This window comes from Microplitis mediator, chromosome 3 (genome assembly GCF_029852145.1).
Source record: "Microplitis mediator isolate UGA2020A chromosome 3, iyMicMedi2.1, whole genome shotgun sequence".
NCBI lineage: Eukaryota > Metazoa > Arthropoda > Insecta > Hymenoptera > Braconidae > Microplitis > Microplitis mediator.
In genome coordinates, this window is record NC_079971.1 from 17,170,242 (window position 1) to 17,194,179 (window position 23,938).

At 32.7% G+C, this 23,938-nt stretch overlaps 1 protein-coding gene across 4 annotated transcripts in view; it reads left to right on the plus strand.

Annotated features, from left to right (window-relative positions):
- Window positions 1–32: 32 nt before the first annotated feature.
- The window catches only part of LOC130666101 (uncharacterized), an 83,068-nt gene continuing 59,162 nt past the window's right edge, over window positions 33–23,938 (plus strand). Inside the window, exons 1-3 of one of the 4 annotated variants that reach the window (XM_057466783.1) lie at window positions 34–299; window positions 12,221–12,769; window positions 12,876–13,007. In XM_057466783.1, the coding sequence (XP_057322766.1) occupies window positions 12,274–12,769; window positions 12,876–12,910 (531 nt within the window). In that variant the 5' untranslated portion in view covers window positions 34–299; window positions 12,221–12,273 and the 3' untranslated portion in view covers window positions 12,911–13,007. Of the gene's footprint in view, window positions 300–12,220; window positions 15,092–23,938 lie in introns of those variants that run through there. The other 3 variants (XM_057466782.1, XM_057466780.1, XM_057466781.1) reach the window with 3 other exon arrangements.

Genomic DNA, 23,938 nt, shown 5'->3' on the forward strand with positions numbered 1-23,938 from the left:
TCATGTTATCGGTTTGACATTATATTAACAATGAAAGAAAAGAAGCACGTTATCTCATAATAGATATCATTTTGCACAGACAACTATAATTTAATATAGAATCGATAATCAGTCGTTTGTGCGTGTTTTTTCGTGCATAGATTTACAGAAATTTCGAATCATAATAAATACTCATATTTCTTTGTGGTGAATAAGTCTAAAGTGCAACAGTCATTACTTTTTCTGAAACATGTGTATATAACTCATGTTCTGAAAATATGACGTTTATAGTATAACGGTTCGATTTCTGTAATTATAAGGTATAGAAAATCAATAAGTTTTTTTCGATTTCATTGTCGTTCAAATAAAGAAATTCGCTTCATATAAGTGTTGTACCGTAATACTAATTTCGGAGTTATTTTAATATCGAAAAAATGTACATTACTTTTTATCAAAATACTTCATTTTACGGTTGACTCAACACACACACACACACACACACACGCACACATATATATGTATATGTATATATATATATATATATATATATATATATATTTCAACGTAATGTTTTATATACTCGATCAGACTCAACAAAATTTACACATAACTTTTACTTAAGAAAATGCTCAATACTCAAATTAACAAAATCGGGTTACGTTACACCTTGCCCACCAAGCATCTCTCTCATTTCCTTCGGATTCTGACGGGCGCCAGCCGACTTTTATTTCCCTGGTATCGGCAACCGGTCTAAACGTACACGTACTTTATAAACTAAAATTTAAATCCTTCGGAGATGAGAGATCTGAGCGGTGGTAGTGGCATGTCCTGGTGCGCTCAGTATGCTATGTCGTGAAGGTTTAACTACATTAAAAATACAATAAAAAAAAGAAAATAAAACTGAACAAAATATCGTAAAGACGACGTGCGAGTGACATTGAAGGCTCAACTCACTCACTCGCCGGTATTCGCACAACTGATTCGCTCGGATCTCCAACTCTACTTACTCCTTCGCACGCTCTAATCCTTCTTAGTCACTCTCACATTCTCGCTTCTCCATCTATTCTTCTCCACCACATACAAGCAGTGGACTCCTCTGCCCGTAATGTCACTCCCCGTGGTATCCGAAGTTGGCGAACCTTTGGCTTCCTCGAGCATCGCAAATGAGCCCTGTTATTCCCAAATGATCATAAACGTACCCCAGCTAACTGTAGGTACCAACCAACACGATGGGGCGGTGACATCTCAGTCGCTCCTCCGCGATCACCACGCCAACCCCGAGCGCTAAGCCTGGGCCTAGTCATCATTACTAGTCGGGAGGGACGTTATCTCGGCCACTATCTACGACACAGCTGGAAATTCCTCGCTGAACCCACACTCCTTCGAACATACACTCCAAAACATGCAACGTAGCGTACACGTACTCCTCCGTACACTTAACTTACCCCACACTTGTACTCGATACTCTCAACTCTCCATCCTTGACACACGTACCCACCAGACTTTTTCTCAAAACACATATTCTTACTCACTTAACTCCCAACTCAGCCTCTTTGGCAATATATCGTCATAAAATATATAGATGTATATTAGGGTGCTTCATTTCAAAGCAAAATTTTTTTTTTAAGAGCATGTGGAAAAAATCATAGTTCAATACAAAAAAAAAATGTTCGCGGAAGAAAAAAAATTCTATGTCGATTACAGACCTAGCTCATCGAAAAATTCGATTTTCCCATTTAAATAACACGGGAAAAATTTTTTTGTTAGCTTTTAAGTATTGTTAACTCATTAAACAAATCAATAGATCGTATAGACTAATACATATTTTTGTAGGAATTTGAACGCTCTACAAAACAGGTCTCATCATTTTTCGATAAATCCATCTGTTCAAAAGTTATTTCTTCCGCGAAAATTTTTTGTTGTGTTGAACTATGATTTTTTCCACAAGCACTTAAAAAAAAAAAATGTTGCTCTGAAATGAAGCACCCTCATATATACACTAATGCAAAAAATTAAAGGAGCAGAAAAATTTTATAAATTTTTTAATGATTTTTGGAAGGCTGTAACTTGGTGAAAAAAAATCGTATCGAAAATTTAAAAAAAGCACTTTATAGCTTGAAATCTCTAGTTTAGGTGTATTTTTTTCAAAATTTTTTAAAAGTTTCGATTATTGCGCAAACATGAGAAATACCGCGAGCCAAAAAATTTCTAAATTTTTTTTTTTTTTCTGAAGAGCCCACGGACCGCGGAAAAATTCTTTCAACTAAACAAATGCATACATGGTTTAGCAAATTTCTTCAGCTTCAATTTGTTTTTTTTTTTTAAACTCGTAGGACGATTTGTCGCAGAGATATCAGCCTTCAAACAGAAAATGATCCTTTTGGCTTTGATCTTCGATATTTCAGGTACCAATGATCGCACGGGAAGTTGAAGGGCGGCGTTGAAAACTTGAATAAATTCCCTACAAGACTCTGTTATCATTTTTTGAAAAAAAAAATTTTTTTTATTTTTAACATCCATCAGAAGTAAGTACCGAAAAATGACTTTTTTTGGTTTTTTAGTAAATCAACCGCTACTCTGCAAATATCGATAAAAAAAATAATGTTGCCAGGGACTTTTTTAGCTTAATGTACCCCCAAGACACCTGTAAATTTTTAAATTGATCTATCGAACCGTTTTTTGGGAATCATCGATCAAAGTTTAGCTAAACAATTAAAGGAGCAAGTTTTGTTCCTTTAATTGTGTAATCATAATCAAAATGAAAAAAATTTTTTTTTTCGACTTTTCTCAAATTTTTGCGTTGATAACTCAGAAAATGCAAGGAAATGACAAAAAAAATTAAAAATTTCCAAAAAATATCAAAAAAAAAATTTAGAACACAAAAAACAAGTTTCAATTTTTTTTTTTTCTACGATTTTTTTTGACATTTTTTGGAAATTTTTAATTTTTTTTGTCATTTCCTTGCATTTGCTGAGTTACCAACGCAAAAATTTGAGAAAAGTCGAAAAAAAAAATTTTTTTCATTTTGATTATGATTACACAATTAAAGGAACAAAACTTGCTCCTTTAATTGTTTAGCTAAACTTTGATCGATGATTCCCAAAAAACGGTTCGATAGATCAATTTAAAAATTTACAGGTGTCTTGCGGGTACATTAAGCTAAAAAAGTCCTTGGCAACATTATTTTTTTTATCGATATTTGCAGAGTAGCGGTTGATTTACTAAAAAACCAAAAAAAGTCATTTTTTGGTACTTACTTCTGATGGATGTTAAAAATAAAAAAATATTTTTTTTCAAAAAATGATAACAGAGTCTTGTAGGGAATTTATTCAAGTTTTCAATGCCGCCCTCCAACTTCCCGTGCGATCATTGGTACCTGAAATATCGAAGATCAAAGCCAAAAGGATCATTTTCTGTTTGAAGGCTGATATCTCTGCGACAAATTGTCCTACGAGGTTAAAAAAAAAACCAAATTGAAGCTGAATAAATTTGCTAAACGATGTATGCATTCGTTTAGTTGAAAGAATTTTTCCGCGGTCCGTGGGCTCTTCAGAAAAAAAAAAAAATTTAGAAATTTTTTGGCTCGCGGTATTTCTCATGTTTGCGCAATAATCGAAGCTTTTAAAAAATTTTGAAAAAAATATACCTAAACTAGAGATTTCAAGCTATAAATTGCTTTTTTAAAATTTTCGATACGTTTTTTTTTCACCAAGTTACAGCCTTCCAAAAATCACTAAAAAATTTATAAAATTTTTCTGCTCCTTTAATTTTTTGCATTAGTGTATATATATATATATATATATATATATATATATATATATATATATATATATATATATATATATATATTGTGGGAGGTGGATGAAATTGATATAAATAATAGAAGTTTATTAAAGAAGTAAATGTTTATTTATTAGCAAAGTTACACAGTTGACTGACTGTATGGAAAAAAAATATATATATATATGTATTAAAGCGTGTCGAGTTACGCCGGTCGTCGTGAGGTCCCGTGTGCTCTCGCCCATGTCCCAGCTAACTCGGGTAATCTCGTCGCTAGCACTGTGTGTGTGCATGTGTGTATTACCGCATCTTCAACACTCTCCCTTAATACTCACATCTACACATGCTAATCTATTTCGGTCATGCCTAGGGCTCTAGTGAGTTCGGCGTGGCGATTTTTGGGCAGAGCCTTGGTCAAGATGTCAGCTAGCATACTCTCCGAGTGCAAATACTCGATCTGGATCGACTTATCCGCTACGGCTTCCTTCACAAAGTGAAACTGGATTCTGACGGGCTTAGTTCTCTCGTGGAACCCGGATGACCATGATAGCTTGATCGCGCCTTGGTTGTCACATTTGATGAGTTCTCTGACAACTCGTGGGCACCCAGCTCTCCGATGAGGCCTCGTATGTACTTGAACTCCTTGGTCCCCTCCATCAGTGCCCTGAACTCGGCCTCTACGGTCGATGTCGATACTGCGCGTTGTTTTCTTAACTTCCAGCAAAAAGCTGCACCGCCCAGGGTGAATACGTACCTGGTTTGAGATCTAGAGTCTTCTTCATCTTCACCCATGTTCGAATCCGTGTTTCCGACTATCTTGTCGTCCGATTTCTTGTACACAAGTCCGTGTCTCGTAGTTCCCCTCAAGTATCTCAGCACCCGCTTGGCTGCTCCTCGGTGTTCTTCTGTTGGCTGCTCGCAGAACTGTCCCAATGTGCTGACCGTGTGTGCTATGTCCAGCCGGGTGGCTACCGCAAGGTACATTAAGGGGGGGGGGGGTAGGGTTTTAAAGGCGAAAAAGAAGCATATTTTTGTGATTTTTTTCCGGCGAGATGAGTAATATAATTTCATTAAACTTAATCACATATTATTGTACAACTTTTGAAGAATATCAGAAAAAATTTTTAACGAAAAATATTGATTAATAAGCTGGTGACGTTGATACTCCGGAGGCGCCTCGAAAAAAAGTCGTTTTGCGGTGAACATCATAACTCGTTACCGGATCATCGGAAAAAAAAAATTGATATGCATTTTAAAGTTGATGTATTTCACGAGGTAACCACGAAGAGTTTTTTTTTTTTTTTTTTTTTTTTTTCAATTTTTTGCAGCACTCGGAAGTGAAAAACGCGATTTTAGCTCAAAAAATCGCGGTTAATTTGTTATTAAAAAATAGAAAAAAATGAAAAACAAAAAAAAACTCTTCGTAGTTGCCTGTTGATTTATGTGAAGAAGTAATGTTCAAATTTTCAAAGGGATCGGTTCAGTACATTTTGAGTTATGATGTTCACGGACTTTAAAAATACCGTTTTCGGGAAAATCCATTTAAAGTTTTTTATTCGTGAAAATTTGAAATAAACTATCAATCAAAGAATATGAATTTTTATACTTATATTGAGTCATCAGTTTACATCCTTTGAAAGACACACTGCCGGAGAAAGGGATTCGGAAGAACAAAGAAAATTGCAGCTGATTTCTACTAGGGGTATGTAGGGGCAGGTCGGGCAGGTATAAAATTCAGGTATACCGGCCGGTCATTTGAAACGCTGTAACTCCGTTAGTTTTACTCGGATCGATTTAAAATTTGTACACAATATTCATGACATATTGCTCATTCAGAAAAAAAATTAAAAAAAAATTTTTTTTGAAATAATTTAAAACCCCTACCTCCCCCTTAATGAGCCAACGAGCTCCCTGTATTCTGGGTTGAGTGGTGGCTTCTTCGGGTCCTTAGAGGGTCTTAATCTTGACGTTGGGCTGGCAAGCGTTGCTTGTGGGTTGCAGATCTTCATCCCAAGCTTCTCAATTAAATCGTCGGTGTATCTACGTTGAGACATGCTTATTTGGCCCTTTTCTTGCTTAAATTCTATTCCCAGGCAGTACTTGGCATGACATTAAAATAAAAATAACTAGAAAACAATGCGGAGTTCGAAAAAACTTTATTGGAAATAACTTCTAGGGAATAAAATTGTCTACAAAAAAAGTCCCATGATATTTTGTAATAGGTTTGATAGTTTCACCGGAAAAGTAAGAAAATCTCAAAATTTAATATGAATTCGACTTCAACCTCAAATAACTTTTGAACAAAGCGATTCCTGAAAAAATGATAGGAATCTTTTTTTGTAGAGCATTTAATTCTCTACAAAAATATGCCTGTCAATTATTCCTATGACGCATCGTTAGCAACTTATAAAAATTAGAAGACATAAAAAAATTTTTTTCCATGTTATTCTTATGGGAAATAGAAAAGTGCAATGCGGGCAATGTTAATATTAATATTAAGAGCTCTAATTTTCACAGGCGTCTTTTTTATCTATACGAAACTTTTGAACCTATTTGTTTGTTTTTTTAAATCACATTAATATATATATATATATATATATATATAGATATTGTAACATGATGAAAATTCGACATCGTTCCGAGGTTTGAAATTATTTGAATAAAATAAATAGTTATCCGGTGAACCAATTCTGGTGACACCTATGAGCAAAAATTGCGACTTTGACCGAGCAATCGACCCGACGCATTGATTGTCAAGAGAGATCCGGGATAGACGCCAAACTGAACGGCCACGTTTTTTTATTTTATTTGAACAATTCGACTCCGACCAATTTCGATCCCGACGATTGAACAACGTGATTTACGACTAACACGACCAATCTGAGTTTTCAGCAACGACTAGTTAAATTAATTAAATTAATTGATCGCGACAATTAGTTTTGACCGACAATAACCGACTCCGTGAACAAGTGAACAAGCCGAAGCCTCGGCTCGAAAACTGAACAAAGTGTACTAGTGAATTTAGTATTGAACAAGTGAACCGCGTTCGCGTAATAATTACTTGATCGTGTATTTTAACGCGTTACCGAAATAAAATATTATTTTATATTTTATTTTATTTCGTTCGAGCAATTCTGAGAACTACGGATTATCTGTGTCTCATTCGCAACAGCAGTCTTGTCACCTCGCCGTGTAAGATTACTCTGACGTCACTCGTCAAGTATTTCGTTAATACGAACACTGTATGTGTGTCTCCGGACAATAAAATTATTTTATTTTAATTTCGTCAACCGACTTTGTTATTTGAGCAATGAACTGATTTGTTTTCCGATCGACTACGAGAAATTTTGTTTGTTTATATCGAGTCAAGTCGACACCGGCAAATTTATATTTTGTTGTAACCGAGTATTTTTGTGATACCGATCAATTATTTTGTGTTTAATATACGACTAATTATTTTGTGTTAATTCTGATCAATTATTTATCGTACTCTTAAGTGCCTGGCCTTTCCCCGATCCGCCACCCTGAGCCGATTTCGATGATTGTTTATTTGGTGATTGTTACATCACCTGGCGCCTAACTAATAATTTTGAACAAGGTTGCCAAAAATCGTAAGTGTATTCGGACTTCACTCCGGTAGATCCCCGGTGGTGAAAAACCCGTTACAATACATATTAGGGTGCTTTTTTTTTGCGACTGTTGGGAATTTCGGTATGGTAATCGTGAATGAAACAAATCAATTTATTAAACAAATGAATATTATATCTTTTATTAAAATACGCGCTCTAGGGTATGTCTTCACTCGTAAGAGATTTTACTTAGACTAACTTATTCTTTTAATATCATTTAACACTGAGGTCCAACAACCTCTCCTCTTTTTGTATAACAAAGATCTTTAAGTTCAATGTATATATACATATATATATAACATAAATATATTCTTAAAATTATTCCAAGTCCATTTGTGTTCTGAATTTCACAAATTTTGGTCCAGCTGAAAACTTGGTCAGTGCATCAGCAATCTGTTGATCTGTAGACATATAGATTAGTTTTAACAAGCCTTACTCTACTTTGTCACGAGAGAAATGATATTTTAAGTCAATATTTTTCGATCTTTTATGGCTTGATGGATTGTTCGCGATACTAACACCACCATTGTTAGCTTTATAAATTACTATTGGCCCTAATGTAACTATATTTATACTTTCCGCTAAAAAGCGTAACCACAGTGCCTCTACTGCAGCTTCATACAGAGCCATATATTCAGCTTCTGATGTTGAACCTGCCACAGATGCCTGTCGTTTAGATGCCCAGCAAACAGTGCAATGATCGAATAACTTAAACAAATAATCGGTTGTATTCTTTTTCTATCATTGTTATCACTTTCCCAATCTGCGTCTACATAACTGCTGATTATTTCTTTATAATTATTACGAGTATATGTTAATCTAATATTACTAGAACCCTTTAAATATCTTAATACTCTTTTCAGATACTGCCACAGTGTTTTATTGTTTTTTTTTTATTTATTTTTTTTTTTTCATATATCTACTTATTACATTTTCTGATATGCTTATATCTGGTCGTGAACAAACCATTAAGTACTTTATACAACCAACAAGACTTTTACATGGCGCATCATAATTTTCATCTGAAGTTAAACCTTCATAGTACCGGCTCGAATCCAAGCAAGTGTTCTTTCAATAGGAATCAAAATTCATAAAAGATTACCAATTTCATGAGCCATAATTTGCATTTAAAGATAACAATAATCAATTACCGTATTTAAGTTTTTAATGTTTATAACTTTGTCTTCGCGTTTTTAACTTCTGAAACGTTGGTTTCACGTTTCTAACGTTTGAAACGTTGTATTCCTGTTTTTTACGCCTGAAACGTTGTATTCACGTTTTTAACGTTTAAAACGTTCAACGAACGTTTGAGATTTCAACTTGGGTTTATTCAAAGTACATCCAATAATTTTTAAAAAGATGTTGGACTTACTTTGCATCAATTAAAAATACTCTGAAATGAACAACAATTATAATATCGAAATAAAATAGTATTACGTAATTGTATAACGCAACAGTAGTGTGAATCCCGCATGCAATTGTGGTTTTATAAGCTTTTCAAGTTCAAACATGTTTTATGGTGAAGTTTAAAAATTTAAGAATCAAAAATAATGAATGAACCAGCGATTTTTACATTTTTATTCATGATTATGTTCAATAAAATAAATGTATTCAGGATGAAATCAATGTTAGTGATCAAAACAACAATTAAAATGATTTTTCACTCAGATCAGAGCCTTCATATATAAACTTTCCGACAAATGTTTAACAACGGTGTTTTTCGATTTTTTTTTGCCGATTATATGATTTAAACTAAGAAACAAGTTACATTGCATTATGTGGTGATTGTAAGAGACCATAGAGGCAAAGAGTTAGCATGATTTTGAACATATTTTAGTATAATAAATTATGATTTATCAAGGAAACATAGTATAAGATATTATTTTTTTAACTATTTGAAGACGATATACTTTAAACATATCAACTGATTTTGACGTTCAAAATAACAATTGATGCGTTTTGTTGGGTTCTAGAACTTATAAGATTTTGAAATTGATCGGTTCAGCCGTTTCGTAGATATTTAAAGAAAACCGTTTTTTAGCATTTTTTTTTTCCACGATATCTCTCGAAAAAATTAATCCATTAAAATGGTTGAGGCGGCAATCGACGCATTTTTTTTTTTGTTCTAGAGCTGAATAGATTTTGAAATCAATCGGTCCAGTCCTAAAAAGTTTTCAAAAGACTCGAAAAAAAAATTTTTTTCCATATTTCTTCTATATTTTAGAGTGTAATTGATCGATTAATCTAAATTTTTCAGAAAACTTGACGGTCACCAAGCTTTTTCGATTGCCGTAAGAACCGTTCTGATGGGTTGGTTAGTTAAAAAGTTATGGCAAGTTCACACACACACACACACACACACACACACACACACACACACACCATTCTGAAAATAATCAGAATAGCTTACTAGGACCTCAAAACGTCGACTTCTGACGAAAACTCGGATTTCGAAAATTGGACCAAAACCATTAACTTTCTGAATTTTTGAAAATTTTCAATTTTCTTGACGGGAAGTTAACCCGTATGAAAAAACCATATACTGTCGATAATATATAAAAAAATAAATGGTAAATAACTGAACATATATGGCGGCAAAATTATTAATATTGATTAATATATGATTTATCATATATAATAATTTATACGTTTAATATTATAATAATCCATATCATTTATAATATATGTGATTATATACATGTGATTTTATATTAAAAATTATATGTCCGCTATATATATTAATTTATAACGTAAAATATATGTTTCATCTTATAATAGTATATTGTACAACTAGTGCGGTAAGTTGTCGATTGCCCACGAGAGCGAAGTTGAGCGCACGAACGAAGTGAGTTTTATTCTCTAAGTAGCTTTTTGCTGATTCAACTGTTGCCGCGACATGTTTGTGGGTTAAACGATAATCTGCATTCGACAAGAAGTAAATTTGAGTGCGACAAGTTTACTTGTCGCACGCAGATAATCGTATGACGCACACAAAGGTCGCGCTAATAGTTGAATCAGCAAAAAGCTATTTGGCGAACAAAACAGTGAGCACTAAAATAGTACTCATATCGCATTAATAATAAAAAAGTATGTTCAATTCGTGCGGTGTTGCCGATTACCCACTCGAGCAAATGAGTGCACTCACTTCGTTCGTGCGCTCAACTTTGCTCCTGTGGGCAATCGACAACTTACCGCTCTAGTTGTACAATATACTATTATAATTTCAATATTATTATAAGTCATATATTTTGTTATATATGTAATTGTTTACATATGATATTACATCTCAAATTATATTCTCGTTTTATATATAAACTTATAATTTCAATATTATAATAATTTCGATATTATAATACACAAATAATCTAAAAATTACACTCATACCAAAAATTAAAGGAACAAAAAAATTTTCGAAATTTTTTAGTGATTTTTGCAAGACTGTAACTTCATGAAAAATAATCGTATCGAGATAACAAAAAGCATTTTATAGCTCGAAATCTCTAGTTTTATATTTGTGCAAATATATATAAACATATATCTATATAAATATATATTTACATATATTTATACAAATATATGTGAACATATATTTATATAATTATATATTTATATGTATAAATATTATATGTCAGTCATATAATTAAATCATATATCTTATCATATAACTTAATGTATAGTATAAAATATTGTAAGCAATATTGATAAGTTAGCATGTAACAAAAATACATTACCGATATATATGTTGCAAATTATAAAATCATATAATATTTCGGCAAAATTTTGTATATGGCTCCATATATGACTTTTTATAATTCCATATAATTTATTATATATTTTGAATTATACTGAAACTCATATATTGCTTTTTCATACGGAAAATTTTTTTTTCTTTTTCTAAAAACTATAACTTTTTAAGAATGATTTGTCTTGACTTTTTTCTTCAAAATTTTTGTTTTTGAATATACTTTTGAAAAAAAATAGATAAAAGTTATTTAAAGTTATCTTTTGTGACGTTCCCGTAATATTCATTAAATAAATAAATATAACTTATTTAATCATTATTGAAAAAAATAAAAATTTAATTCGTTTGCTACGGAGATATTGTTGATAAGCATTTCAAGAACGTCGACGCAGTTCATACGTGTAGACATGATAACTGTTGGACTGCCTCGACGTTCTCATATGGAACCTGAGATGCAGCGTTGTAGGATTCAATTTTATAATTTTTCTTCGTATTCTTAATTCATACTGCATGAAAAATCCACACGGAAAAAAAAGGAATGTTGCTGCAGCAGGACATGGCCCTGTGGCAGCCACAGGACTTAGTTCTGTTGCAGCAACAGGACTGGCTCTGTGGCTGCACCAGGGAAGTCCTGTAGTAATCACAAGATCAGTCCTGTTGCAGCCACAGATCTATTCCTGTTGCAGCCACAGATCTATTCCTGTTGCGGCCACAGGAATAATCCTGTCGCAGCTACAGGGCTATTCGGGTTGCGATAGAGCTAACAATTCTGGACGGATCTAAACGAAACTTGACAAACAAATTTTTTTGTTCAATGATTTGGTGAAGTTCGAAGTGAAGCTGAATCGTTTGATTATTTCGGAAGATATCAGTAATTAAAATTTTTTTTAATTTGAGAAAAAGAAAGTTTATTTATTGATTATCCTACAAATTACTTTAAATGTATAGAGGGAGTGAAATCCTCAAAGTATAAAAACAGTTAAAACGTTTCTGATTGACCTTCAGGACTAACTGCTTTCCAGTTTTTTCTTTTTATATTGAATCGTATCTCTTTCAATTACTAATCTCAAAATCGTTGATTTTTTTACAGACTATCATTCGAAGTAGTGACTGCTGCTGCAAATGCTTTACTGTTAAGTGAACATGGATGAATTTTTCGATCAAGAGCGTTTCAATTCACACATATTACCAACTCTTCATAAATCGATAGATACACTAGCGATAAAACTTAAAATTGTCGCTCAGCGATTGAAAAAAGGAAAAAGAAAACGAAAAAATAATTCCGAAAAAATAGATAGTTCTGGCACGAATGAGTTTAAGAAAATTATTCCGAAAAATATAACTGCAGAGAATACATTTGACACTAATTTTGATGGTATCATCAACTCTGAAAATAATAATTTTTTTCTTGAAATTGACAAGAAAGACAATGACAGTGCTGGAGCTCCATCGAATTTCAATGTTGCGGATACGTATGCTAGAGATACTGTCACAGATGAAAACAGTAATGATACTTCACTTCTTATGGCCAATACGATCACCTACAAGCAACTAATTATTGGCACATTAAGACTTATCAGTTACATTTATCGATCACCAAATGTGGCTTATGAAGATTCCGAAACCATCATGAAAAATGGTAATATTGATTACTTATTGCTGAATAAAATATCGGTTCCTTTGATTAATCAGTTGTTTAATTTATACCATGCATTTGGTAATAAATTTTTTTTCATAAATCGTAGAAAAAGAGTTTCGAAAGAAATGCGTTCAGTCATGAGTCATTCTACAGTAGCCATGAATTTCTTATTTAAACTTATTTTCGAGATTTCTCCATGTGCATTAGTTTCTGTACTATTCATGTATATACAAAACGATGAGTATGCAAAATCATGTTGTTCGATATTACGAGACTATTTGATACCTTACATAACTAAATTTAGTCGTTTGCGACATGAACAATTAGTTTATGAAATGCGATTACGACAAATGATCACTGATAAAGATTATATGCAACTTTTTGACATTCTTAAAATTGATATCGAACGGGTAATTTACAGAAAGTATCCACTACCATTCAACTTGAATAATAATTTAAAATCGTTGCATATTCTTAAGTATCATATGTATAAAAGAAACACAAAGAATATCTATTATTACGAATCTGAAGACGCTGTTCAACTAATGTCGAAGAAGGGAGATAGTGCTTCACTGATAGTTTTTGTAAGAGGAATGTGCGTATTTATATTTGATGTTTTGGAACTAAATGGAGAGAATTTAGAAGAAAAAAGTTGGGCTGAACGCTTGGCACTATATAAGCCCTTTCTGAAAGAGAGATGTGAAAATATTATTACCGTAAAAGAAATTCATGAATCAGAATTGGATTCTTTAATCAAACGACCCACGTTTATTTACGTTAAAACTTGTGGATTTGGACTAGGAACATTTTTTGAAACTTTTCATAAATATGAACGGAAAGGGCGACGAACGTCCATCATTACTGAACTACCGCGTTATAACTCATCTTTTAAGCTTCAAAATTCATCAATCAAACCAATGCCTTCATCAATGTCACAAATAAAAAAAAATAAGTTCGCTATTATCGATCAATTATAAAAATTGATTTATCCGGAAAAAAATCGTCAGGCATGATCATGCTTGATCACGAATGAGTTATACATGATCAAGTATGAACTATGTATGGTCATGCATAACAGAGCATGCTCAATCATGACCTTTCCTGGTAGATCATATCTCTAGATACAATTATTCCTTACGTAAGTAATGAGCAAGTCTGATCTAGAATGAGCCATGCATGATCATGCTTGATCACGAACGAGTCATGTCTGGCCATGCATGAATCATGTCTGGCCATGCATAGTCAGGCACGAATAATGCATGAATTCTGCATGATCCTATATGATCATGCATGGTGATTTTTTCCCGGGTAATAATTATCATGTTTAACAAGGGTTCGTACTTCTCTCTCTATTACACTCAAGTCCACGAACGGTACTATCTTTGTTGGACTTACGCAGTAAATGGAAACTTTGGCTGAGTTTTTCGCTTAAACAAACGAATATTGTCAAACAATTAAAGCGCACTTCGCTAGATTAGACAGCAGTGCATCAATGTTCGGTCTGTATTTTGTATTTAGAAATTTTGTTTCCGAAAAAAACTCAGCCGAAAATATCTGATAACCCCTGTTAATCATCAAATTTAACAAAAGTTACACAATTAATTCTTATTTCGTTGTTTACATAGGCTTTTATGATATTTCTATGATCGGTAAAAAAGTCGATATTTGATAGTTAGAAGATTTAGTCAATTCATTTAGTTTCTATTAATGATTGATTTTTGTACTTTGATTGTGTAAAATTACGTAAAATTATCGATAGTAATTTTCAAAACTTAAGACTATTAAAAAAATATATGCTTTTTTCCCTACGATTTCTCTTCATATTTTGTAACTTTATCGAGAATAAATCTTTATGAAAACATTTTTCACGTGGCAGTTTGATATAAATTATGACAGAGTGATTAGCTTGCCAAGTCTGGTCGCACCTAAGTATTATAGTCGAATATTAGGGCGCCACTGGAAGATGATGGACTCGGCCTTCCAGAACCGGATGTTAATGTAAATTGATTTTATATGCTCAGGGTCGTTCGTAATTTTTATAATTTTGTGAGAGAGGAGAGGAATGATGAACAGGCTGAAATAAATTTTATTTAAAACTATGCTTTCAATTTTAATTATTATAAGCACCTTGCTTATTATTTATTTACCCTTAATAACAATTATAACCTTATGACAAACTAAATTCTTATGACAAACTAATTTCCTCGTCCCCTGGACGTTTCCTTATGACAAACTAAATTTTTCCTCGTCCCCTGGACGGAATCTTATGACAAACTAATAACGTCCCCTGGACGTTTCCACACACACACTCCCACGTTAAAATACCGTCCCCTGGACGTTAAACCTTAATTAACCTTTATAAATCCGTCCCCTGGACGTTAACCAAAATTTTCCTTAAAACAAAACTAAAACATCCCCTGGATGTATAACTAATTTAATCTTAACATGTCCACCGGCCCTAATTCACAGATACAGTTTTCCTTTACACTAAATTGATTCTACTCATTAACTTCCACTTTCATTTTACAATTCCCAATTTCAATTAATTAACTAATTTTTGTTGAATATAATTTATTAATTAATTAATTTTAACGCTTATAATTTATCACTTTTAATTTTGTCATTTAACCATTCACTTTCTTTTTCAATTTATCCATTAATTAATTTATTGTAATTTTCCACGCATAGAATTCTACTATTTTATCCACCACAATTGCTATTTATCAATAACTTTTAATTTATAATTTTCTCACTTATAATTTTCAAAACTAAATTTAATTCACTCACAAAATAATCCGTTTTCCAATTTGACTCAATATTTGATTTACCCAAAATTCTAGCGTCCTTTTTAACTTCGAATTATTTAATTATTATTTAATTTTACTAAAATTAATTATCACTAAGTAACGACTAGAATTTATTTATAAATTGACTAGAAATTCGGCCATAGAGTTGGCGTCACTCAGGTCCAGAATTTTACCGACGGATTCGAGTAAATTGAAATTAATTATAAATTAATTCAGCCACTGGAATAAATTCCGGCCTCAATTAATTTATTGACTTTATTTTATAATTTAATTAATTAATATTACACGCGGAAAATTATTTTATTTCGGCCAAAGGACCTGAAATAAATAATTTTAAGTTACAGACACAATTCAGTAAACGAAACGGCGCGACAACTTTTGAGAAACACGAGACGCGTAATTGTAATGGCCAACGGCCTTCCAATACGAAATAATTATAATTTAACCGACGGAAAGATATCAAGTAAATTAATTATAATTAAATTTGGCCATTGGAATAAATTCCGGCCAAACTAAAATTATAATTTTACCTCCAGAACTTTATTGCAGCAACTATGATGTTAATTCTGCTGCTCCCTGGATTTCGGTGTAGTTTCCTTTGGGTTGACGTAAACTTAGCCAGTCTCGTGTTGTCTCTGGCTTCTCTTATTCACTCTCTTTATTTATTCGAATATTTGATACTGATTAACCTGTCAATGAACAGTACGTATAAGTAATTGATTTCAAGATTAAAGAAAGTTGGAATTTATCAGCCAAAGGTCCAGATAATATATTTTATAATTAATTAATTATCGCTTCGTTCCACGTGAAGCAAACTTAGACGTATATAATTACCTTATTTTTATTTAGTGTCCTGCCGTTGTCGTCGTCTGAACAAAAACTGATGATTCCATGTTCCGCAGTCCTTTTTATATTATCATTCCCTCTATTCTGGTTCACTCCCGAAAACTTAGACTAGGGGAGTGGCGAATGTTCGGGCCTTAGCGATCATGCGACACCCGGTGACAAGTCGCAACCCTAACTCGCAACTTACGAGGTCATTGGCCGGTTAACGGCGGGAATAATATTCAAATTCAAATTTATAGTTTTAACCAAAGTGCATAATGTACCCTGTTACAAAATCATTAAATCATTATTCAATTAATTATGTAGTTTAATTTAATTTTATATTTTAACCGCTACGTGCGCACTTCTATCTCGCCGTGATGACTACAGCCGCCCGCTTAAATATAGAACATCCACGCGCCATGTATAAAAACATTCATACTTATTATTTAATTGAATATTTTATTATAAATAAGATAATATTTTTATTATTCTTTCATGATATTAAATGCTATGAGAAATAGCTAGTATTCAATACTGATGATTATCATCAATGCTTATACTTTTTCTTTCGGTATTGATAAAATGCCTTGTAAATTGCTGATCACTTATAAATATTGTAATAATCGGTACACCTGAATCACCAATCCACCATACCTAGACCTAAGAATTTTCTTTTTTAAATTTATTAAATTAAAATCAACCCGGGTATTTTAAAGTACACCCAATATAATAATATATTATCATGTACAAACGAATTCATGTATGTGTAAAGACACATTCATGCGTATATTGTTTTATACACATGTGTTCATCTAGCTCATTTTGGGTTTGCTATGAATTCCCATTGTAAGAGTATGTGAAAACGAATGGTCAAGTTAAAAGAGTAAGAGAGAAAGGAGAATAAGAGTAACGAAATAAGAAAACTATGTGTTCCTCTATGCACAGCTGCACCGCTATGACCGGTCCTTTGCAATGAGCTCACCTCATTTTTTCTCATCGCTTTCACCTCATCAAAACTCAATGTTTTCCAGATGTCCGCTACGAGTCCCTTAGATCATCGTAAATGTCACATAAATTCATCAAGATATTTCCTTGATCTAGTTCGACTAAAATTTTTACGACCATGACCAAGAAGTCCCACGGTATCCCGTGGAACTTTTCGGTGCCTTTTTTCTATCACCAAAAATTTTCCGTCTCGATTTTCGTTTTTTAAAATAATTGTATTTTTCTAGAGTTTATAATATATTGATCGTAAAAGTCATCATATATTTGATATGGAAATCAAGTCCCACGGTACCCCGCGAAACCTCTCTTTTCCCTTTTTACCATAGGAAATTTTTCCCTCTTGATTTATGTTTTTTAAAATTATTTTTCTTTGAGGGCATCGAAAACATCGGTCATAAATGTCATCATATATTTGTCAAAGAGACTTTGTTTTAAGGTGTCCCACGGTCCGTCGCGGAGTCATTTTTCTATCTGCACCCGGTCGCTATCAAATTCCGTGACCCCTTGAACCTCATATTTCACTCTCATCTGTCCAAAAATCAAAACTCCTCTCTTTTTATTTTTGTTTTTTTTTAACCCATCTTAGCTTTAAAGATGTGACATCATCCAGCCCCACTTTTCCACTAAACCCTTGCTATATAAACCCATGAAGAATAATCAAAGTCAGTCATTACCGTCATAACTAAAACCCTTGTTGGATCTATCCGCGAGTAAGGGTCACTGAATTGATTTCAAAGTTCATTCTCGTGACGCTCCACGCCTAGGCAATCGGGGGTCCTAGATCAATAATCGTAACTCGATTCTTTTATTTTAAAACTAAAATATCAAAAGGGTCATTACCAAATTTCATTTTCTACGGAAAAATAAATCAGAATTCGTTAACTTCGCGACTTGAATTGTATTCTTAAAACTTTTCCTCGTGAGGTCCTACGACTAGGCGTCGGGACTCCTAGGTTGGATACCTAGTGTAGAATCATTAAAGTTCGCATCGAAAACTAACTAAACCCTCTTCACGTGACGTCCACCGCCTAGGCAACAGGAGTCCTTGTTCGGGAATAGTTGATCATTTTAATAGAAACCTTAAAAAAAATCATCATAAACTTACCCGAAAGCAAAGCCGACCTATCGGTCCAGCGTGCAGTGCATTCGTGTGAAAAGATTCAACCTGTGAATCACAATTAAATACAATTGGATAATTGTCATCAAAACATTGTAAAACTCCTATGCACAAAAATTCAGACTGGTGAATTTGGAGTGAGTGAGTGTGTGCAAGTGTGTTAACCCTTCTGGGTAAGTCCAAAATCATAATATTTTTTGTAAAATTTAACCTGACAATATAAGCTACATGTTTTTTTATATACATTTGTCTTTCAATTTACTGTCCTTTTTCTCCGGCATTCAAGTGCTGGTGATTTAAGTCATAGTAGAGTAAGACAGAAAAAGAACACGGTCTTCTCGAAGGTCCATATTCACCGACCCAACATCCCTCTCGCTTAGAACACCGGACCTACCCTAACGCCACGCAGTTCACTGAACGGGCCGGTCTATCGTACATCCGCTCGGTACAAATAGACAAATAAGTTGCAAAATAATACGGAATTATTACATTCTTATATCAGCCACGTGACGCAAATTCCTTGGTTGGATGACAGAATAAAATAATTTCATACTTTAACTTATAAATTAATGATCGGTGCCCAATCGCCCATATGTTCTTACACTTACCACATGAAGTTCATTCGAACTCCTTGGCTGAGTTATAGAACGAGGTCATTTGGTACTCCGATATTGAATAGTAAATTAAAATAACCCTTTCGCCCGTCGCCTTCACTCACTCCGATCGTGACAATATCATTTTTTGCTCTCCAAAAAGGCTAGTGATGGTGTGAAAGAGAGCTTGGAAAAGAAGAAAAGACAGCTGAATATTTCTGTACCAGCGATTTCACTCAAGTGATTAAATAAAATAATTATCATTGGGTTCTACTAATTATTCATATTTTTCGAACTTTTTTATGATTAAATGAATATGGGTCATTTCATCTCAATTCAACGACACTGCAACAGTGACCTATTTCGATTTTTTTGATTTTTTAATATGTTTTCATACATGTAGAAAGAAGTCTTGAGCTAAATTTTTAGCTCTTTATCTCCACCCCTTCCAGAGTTATCATTTTTGCTTCAAAAGGATGTAACTTTGACTATAGTTATGATAATTTCACGTCATGGGAGGTCATTTTGTTTGATTTTTAACGCTCTTTCTGAAAAAAATTCAAAATCTGAAATAAAAAAATTTTTAATGCTCTTTTAGCCATTTTTAGTAAAAAAATTAGTTTTTTGTTTAATGGGACACTTTTAATTTAAAAAAAAAAAATTTCCAAATTTCTATGTTGAAAAAAAAATTTTTGAGCCATAACCCAAGATGGGCATCAAATAATTTCTAGTAAAATAAATCAGAAAACAGGTTTTTTTAACTTCCCGCTAAGAAAATTGTAAATTTTCACAAATTCGGGAAGTTATTGTTTTCACCCCGATTTTCGAAAATCGAGGTTTCATCAGATGTCGACATTTTGAGGTCCTAGGAAGCTATTCTGACTATTTTCGAAATGATGTCCGAGTGTATGTATGTATGTGTATGTGTGTGTGTGTGTGTGTGTGTGTGTGTGTGTGTGTGTGTGTGTGTGTGTGTGTGTGTGTGTGTGTGTGTGTGTGTGTGTGTGTGTAAGCTCTTTGTAACTTTTTAACTAATGAACCGATTTGGATGTTTAAGATGGCAATCGATAAAGCTTGTTGGCCGTCAACTTTCCTAAAAATTTCAGATCATTTATTCAAGTATACTCGAAAATATTGGCGAATTACGGAAAAAACAATTTTTTTTTGGTTTTCTATTGATTTCTCAGAAACGAGTTAAACGATCGACTCCAAAATCTAATCAGCTCTAGATTTTTATAAGCCGCGTCAAATGCGACCACAACCATCTCAATCGGTTAATTTGTTCGAGAGATATCGTTGGAGAAAGAAATGAAAAAAAACGGTTTTTATCGATTATCTTTGAAGTGACTCATCCGATCAATTTTCAAATTTCAATCAGCTCTAGAATTCAAGAAAACGCGCCGATTGCCACCTCAATCGTCGAAATCGGTTGATTAGTTCAAAAGATATCGGCGCTGAAAAGTTAAAAAATTAACATTTTATGTTATTTTTTCCGGGTAAATCAAAATATAATGTGCTCAAATGTGTCTGAAATCATACCAACTCTTTCTTTTTATAGTCTCTTTTGATCATCAGATAATGTCATATAACTTGTTCTATAGTTTGAAACACATTGTCAGCGAAAAATTGAAAAAACCCAGTCTTTAATGTTTTTCTCGGATATTCCATATATTATTGCTCTGACCTAAGTCAAAACTCATTCAAATCTTGATTTTGATCACTGACATTGGTTTCTGCCTCAATACATTTATTTCAGAGAACATAATCGAGAATGAAAATTTAAAAGCCGCTTCTTCATTAATGATTTTCGAGTCTTAACTTTTCAAACTCTAGCATAAACCGTAACTGGTTAGATCTTGAAAAGTTCATAAAAAAACGATTGCATGTAATAGCATTTTCGAGCTCTTTGAGCTCGAAAATATATTCACAGTGATGTTTTCATGCTTCTTGAGCTCTAAAACAGCGGGAAGTTATGGGGCTGGCCCGCAGGGCCAGCCAACGCCTAGATTTTTTTTATGTTATTTTGATTTATTTTTCTTTTAAGATTACAGAATATTTTCAGATAGTCTCACAATACATTACTTTTTTTTTCTAAGTATTCTCAGTGGGAATTATAATATTTTACACGAAAATATATAAGTTAAGTACTTTTTTTGCTATTTATTGTCTTTTTAAATTAAAATTTGAATATATCAACCGTTACATCGTATATTATTCAAATTTATTACTCTTAAATCGACTACGATATTATCAGTAGTATTCATCTGATATTACTTTGACATAATATTTTGAGACTGTTTGGAGAAATTACGTGATTTTAGAAAGAAAATAAATTAAAGTTACAGAATAAAATTTGTTTTCTAATTTTTTTTACTAAAAGTTATTTGATGCCTATCTTGGGTTATGGCTCAAAAATTTTGTTTTTCAACGTAGAATTTCGGGAATTTCCTTGAAAAAAATTATAAGGGTCTCATTGAACAAAAAACTAATTTTTTGACTAAAAATGGCCGAAAAAGCATTACAAAATTTTTTGTTTCTGATTTTGAATGTTTTCAGAAAGAGCGTTAAAAATCAAACAAAACGAGCCCCCATGACGTGAGATTATCATAACTATAGTCAAAGTTATATCCTTTTCAAGCGAAAATTATGACTCAGGAAGGGGTGGAGATAAAGAGCTAAAAATTCAGCTTAAACTTCTTTCTACATGTATTAAAACATATTAAAAAATCAAAAAGGGTCACCGTCGCAATGTCGTTGAATTGAGATGGAATGTCCCATATTCATTGCTTTACAAAAATATTCGAAAAATATGAATAATTAGTAGAACCTAATGAAAAGTATTTTATTTAATCACTTGGGTAAAATCGCTGGTATCGAAATATTATTTCCATTTATTTATTTTAGCCTTAAGAAGGATAAAATGTAGTAGCCATCGACGCCTTTATGCTACCGGTCTCATGGCGCTGAGAACGACGGAAGGGAGAGTCGGATTGTTCAAGTAAATGGTTGTGTATCAGAGAAATAATTGTTTTATGAAACTAAGATAAAGAATCAAATAATGAATAATTGATTGTGGTGTAATTGTATTTGTGGTCAGAGTGCCCATTTGAGTTTTTTTTCTTTAATATATTAACACAAAAATCATATGTTTGTTTCCGATCATAACTTCGTTCTGTGTCTTTAGCCTCCAGTCTCAATACGAATTTGGCGCCAGGTAATTTTTATCAATGGAATTGCCAAACCAGTAAATTTAGTTAGAAAATTTTTGATCTGTGGAAATATCTCAAAACCAGGCATAACAAAAATTGGACACTTTTTAGTAGATTTCGTAAAAATCTAACTATTGTATTTGTCCTCATGATGTAATTTTCGAAAAATTTTGCTACCTCTAAACTCAGCTCGACAAGCTGACTCAGAAAATACATTTGGCTTTAAAGTTTATATATGTATTTATCTATATATATACGATATAACGCGCTGGTCTCTAACGATAGCGTCCACAATTCTACATCGATCTTAATGAAACTTAGTATACTTATTTTATGCACGATTACCTTGGATGAGCTCGAAGATGAGTCAATTCGGCCAATAAGTTGAGAAGTTATGGTTAATTGAAATTTTGTAAAATTTTCAAAAAAAAATTGTTTACTGATTTAACTGTATGTAACTTTTAAACGGAAAGAGATAGCTTATAACAGGGCTATGCTGCTACTCTGGTCGTCCTTTATCAAGGGCGCCACTGGAAGTAATAACGGCCTCCCAGAGCCGGATCTTCGATCATCAGGGTCGTTGTAAATTTATTAATTGTAAGAGAGAGGAGAGGAAGGATAATTTATAATAATTTTAATACACTTTTTATTTAATCTTTTGACCTTTTATTTATTTAATAAACCTTTTAACCTTATAAACCTTTTAACCTTTATAAACCTTATAACAATTTGTCAATTACCTTTGACGACCTTATAAACCTTATAAACCTTATGACCATATACCTTATAAACCTTATACCTTATAACTACCGTCAACTACCTTTGACGTTGTAAAACCTTATTTTAAGCCAACTACCTTTGGCATCACACACACACGCACACAACTTTATTACTACTATTGGCCAACTACCTTTGGCATTTATTTAAAACAACTTAAAATCGTCGTACCTGACGAACAATAATTAACAATAATAATTAATTAAAATTGATCCCCTGGATCTATACACGCGCACACTCACATTAGTCCCCTGGACTTATTTCCACACACACTGATTTTAAATAATATTAAAATGGCGTCCGGCCATTTTCCCGCCACGCTTTTACAGTATTAATAAATTAATTAATTTGAGAATAAGAAAATTTATTAATTAATTTATTTTATCAAATTTACTTTTACTTTCTTTCAACCAACAATTATCTGTATCCACAATAAATTTACATCAGAGATCTCGATACCGCGTTTACCCGATATTTCAAAGTATGCGTTACTGACTACTTTGGATTTCCGACTTTTATTTCTCTTGCATTGTTATTAATTTTATTGCGGAAAATTACTAACTAATTTTACTTAATAATTTTAATTATTAATTAACTAATTTAATTTCAGACTTTTCGCGTCTGTTTATTTTATCTTATTTATGAAATTATTTATTTCGATAAATCTGGTTTAATTAATTTATTTAATTTTATTTACTTGTTTTAATTAAACACTTATAATTAACGCGGACTCGACCACGAAATTTCTGGCTTGTGTTTTCACACAATAGGCTTAGAATTTTCTACGACGCAATAATTCCGGCAATGGCCTGGAATTATGGACGACGCCCTGG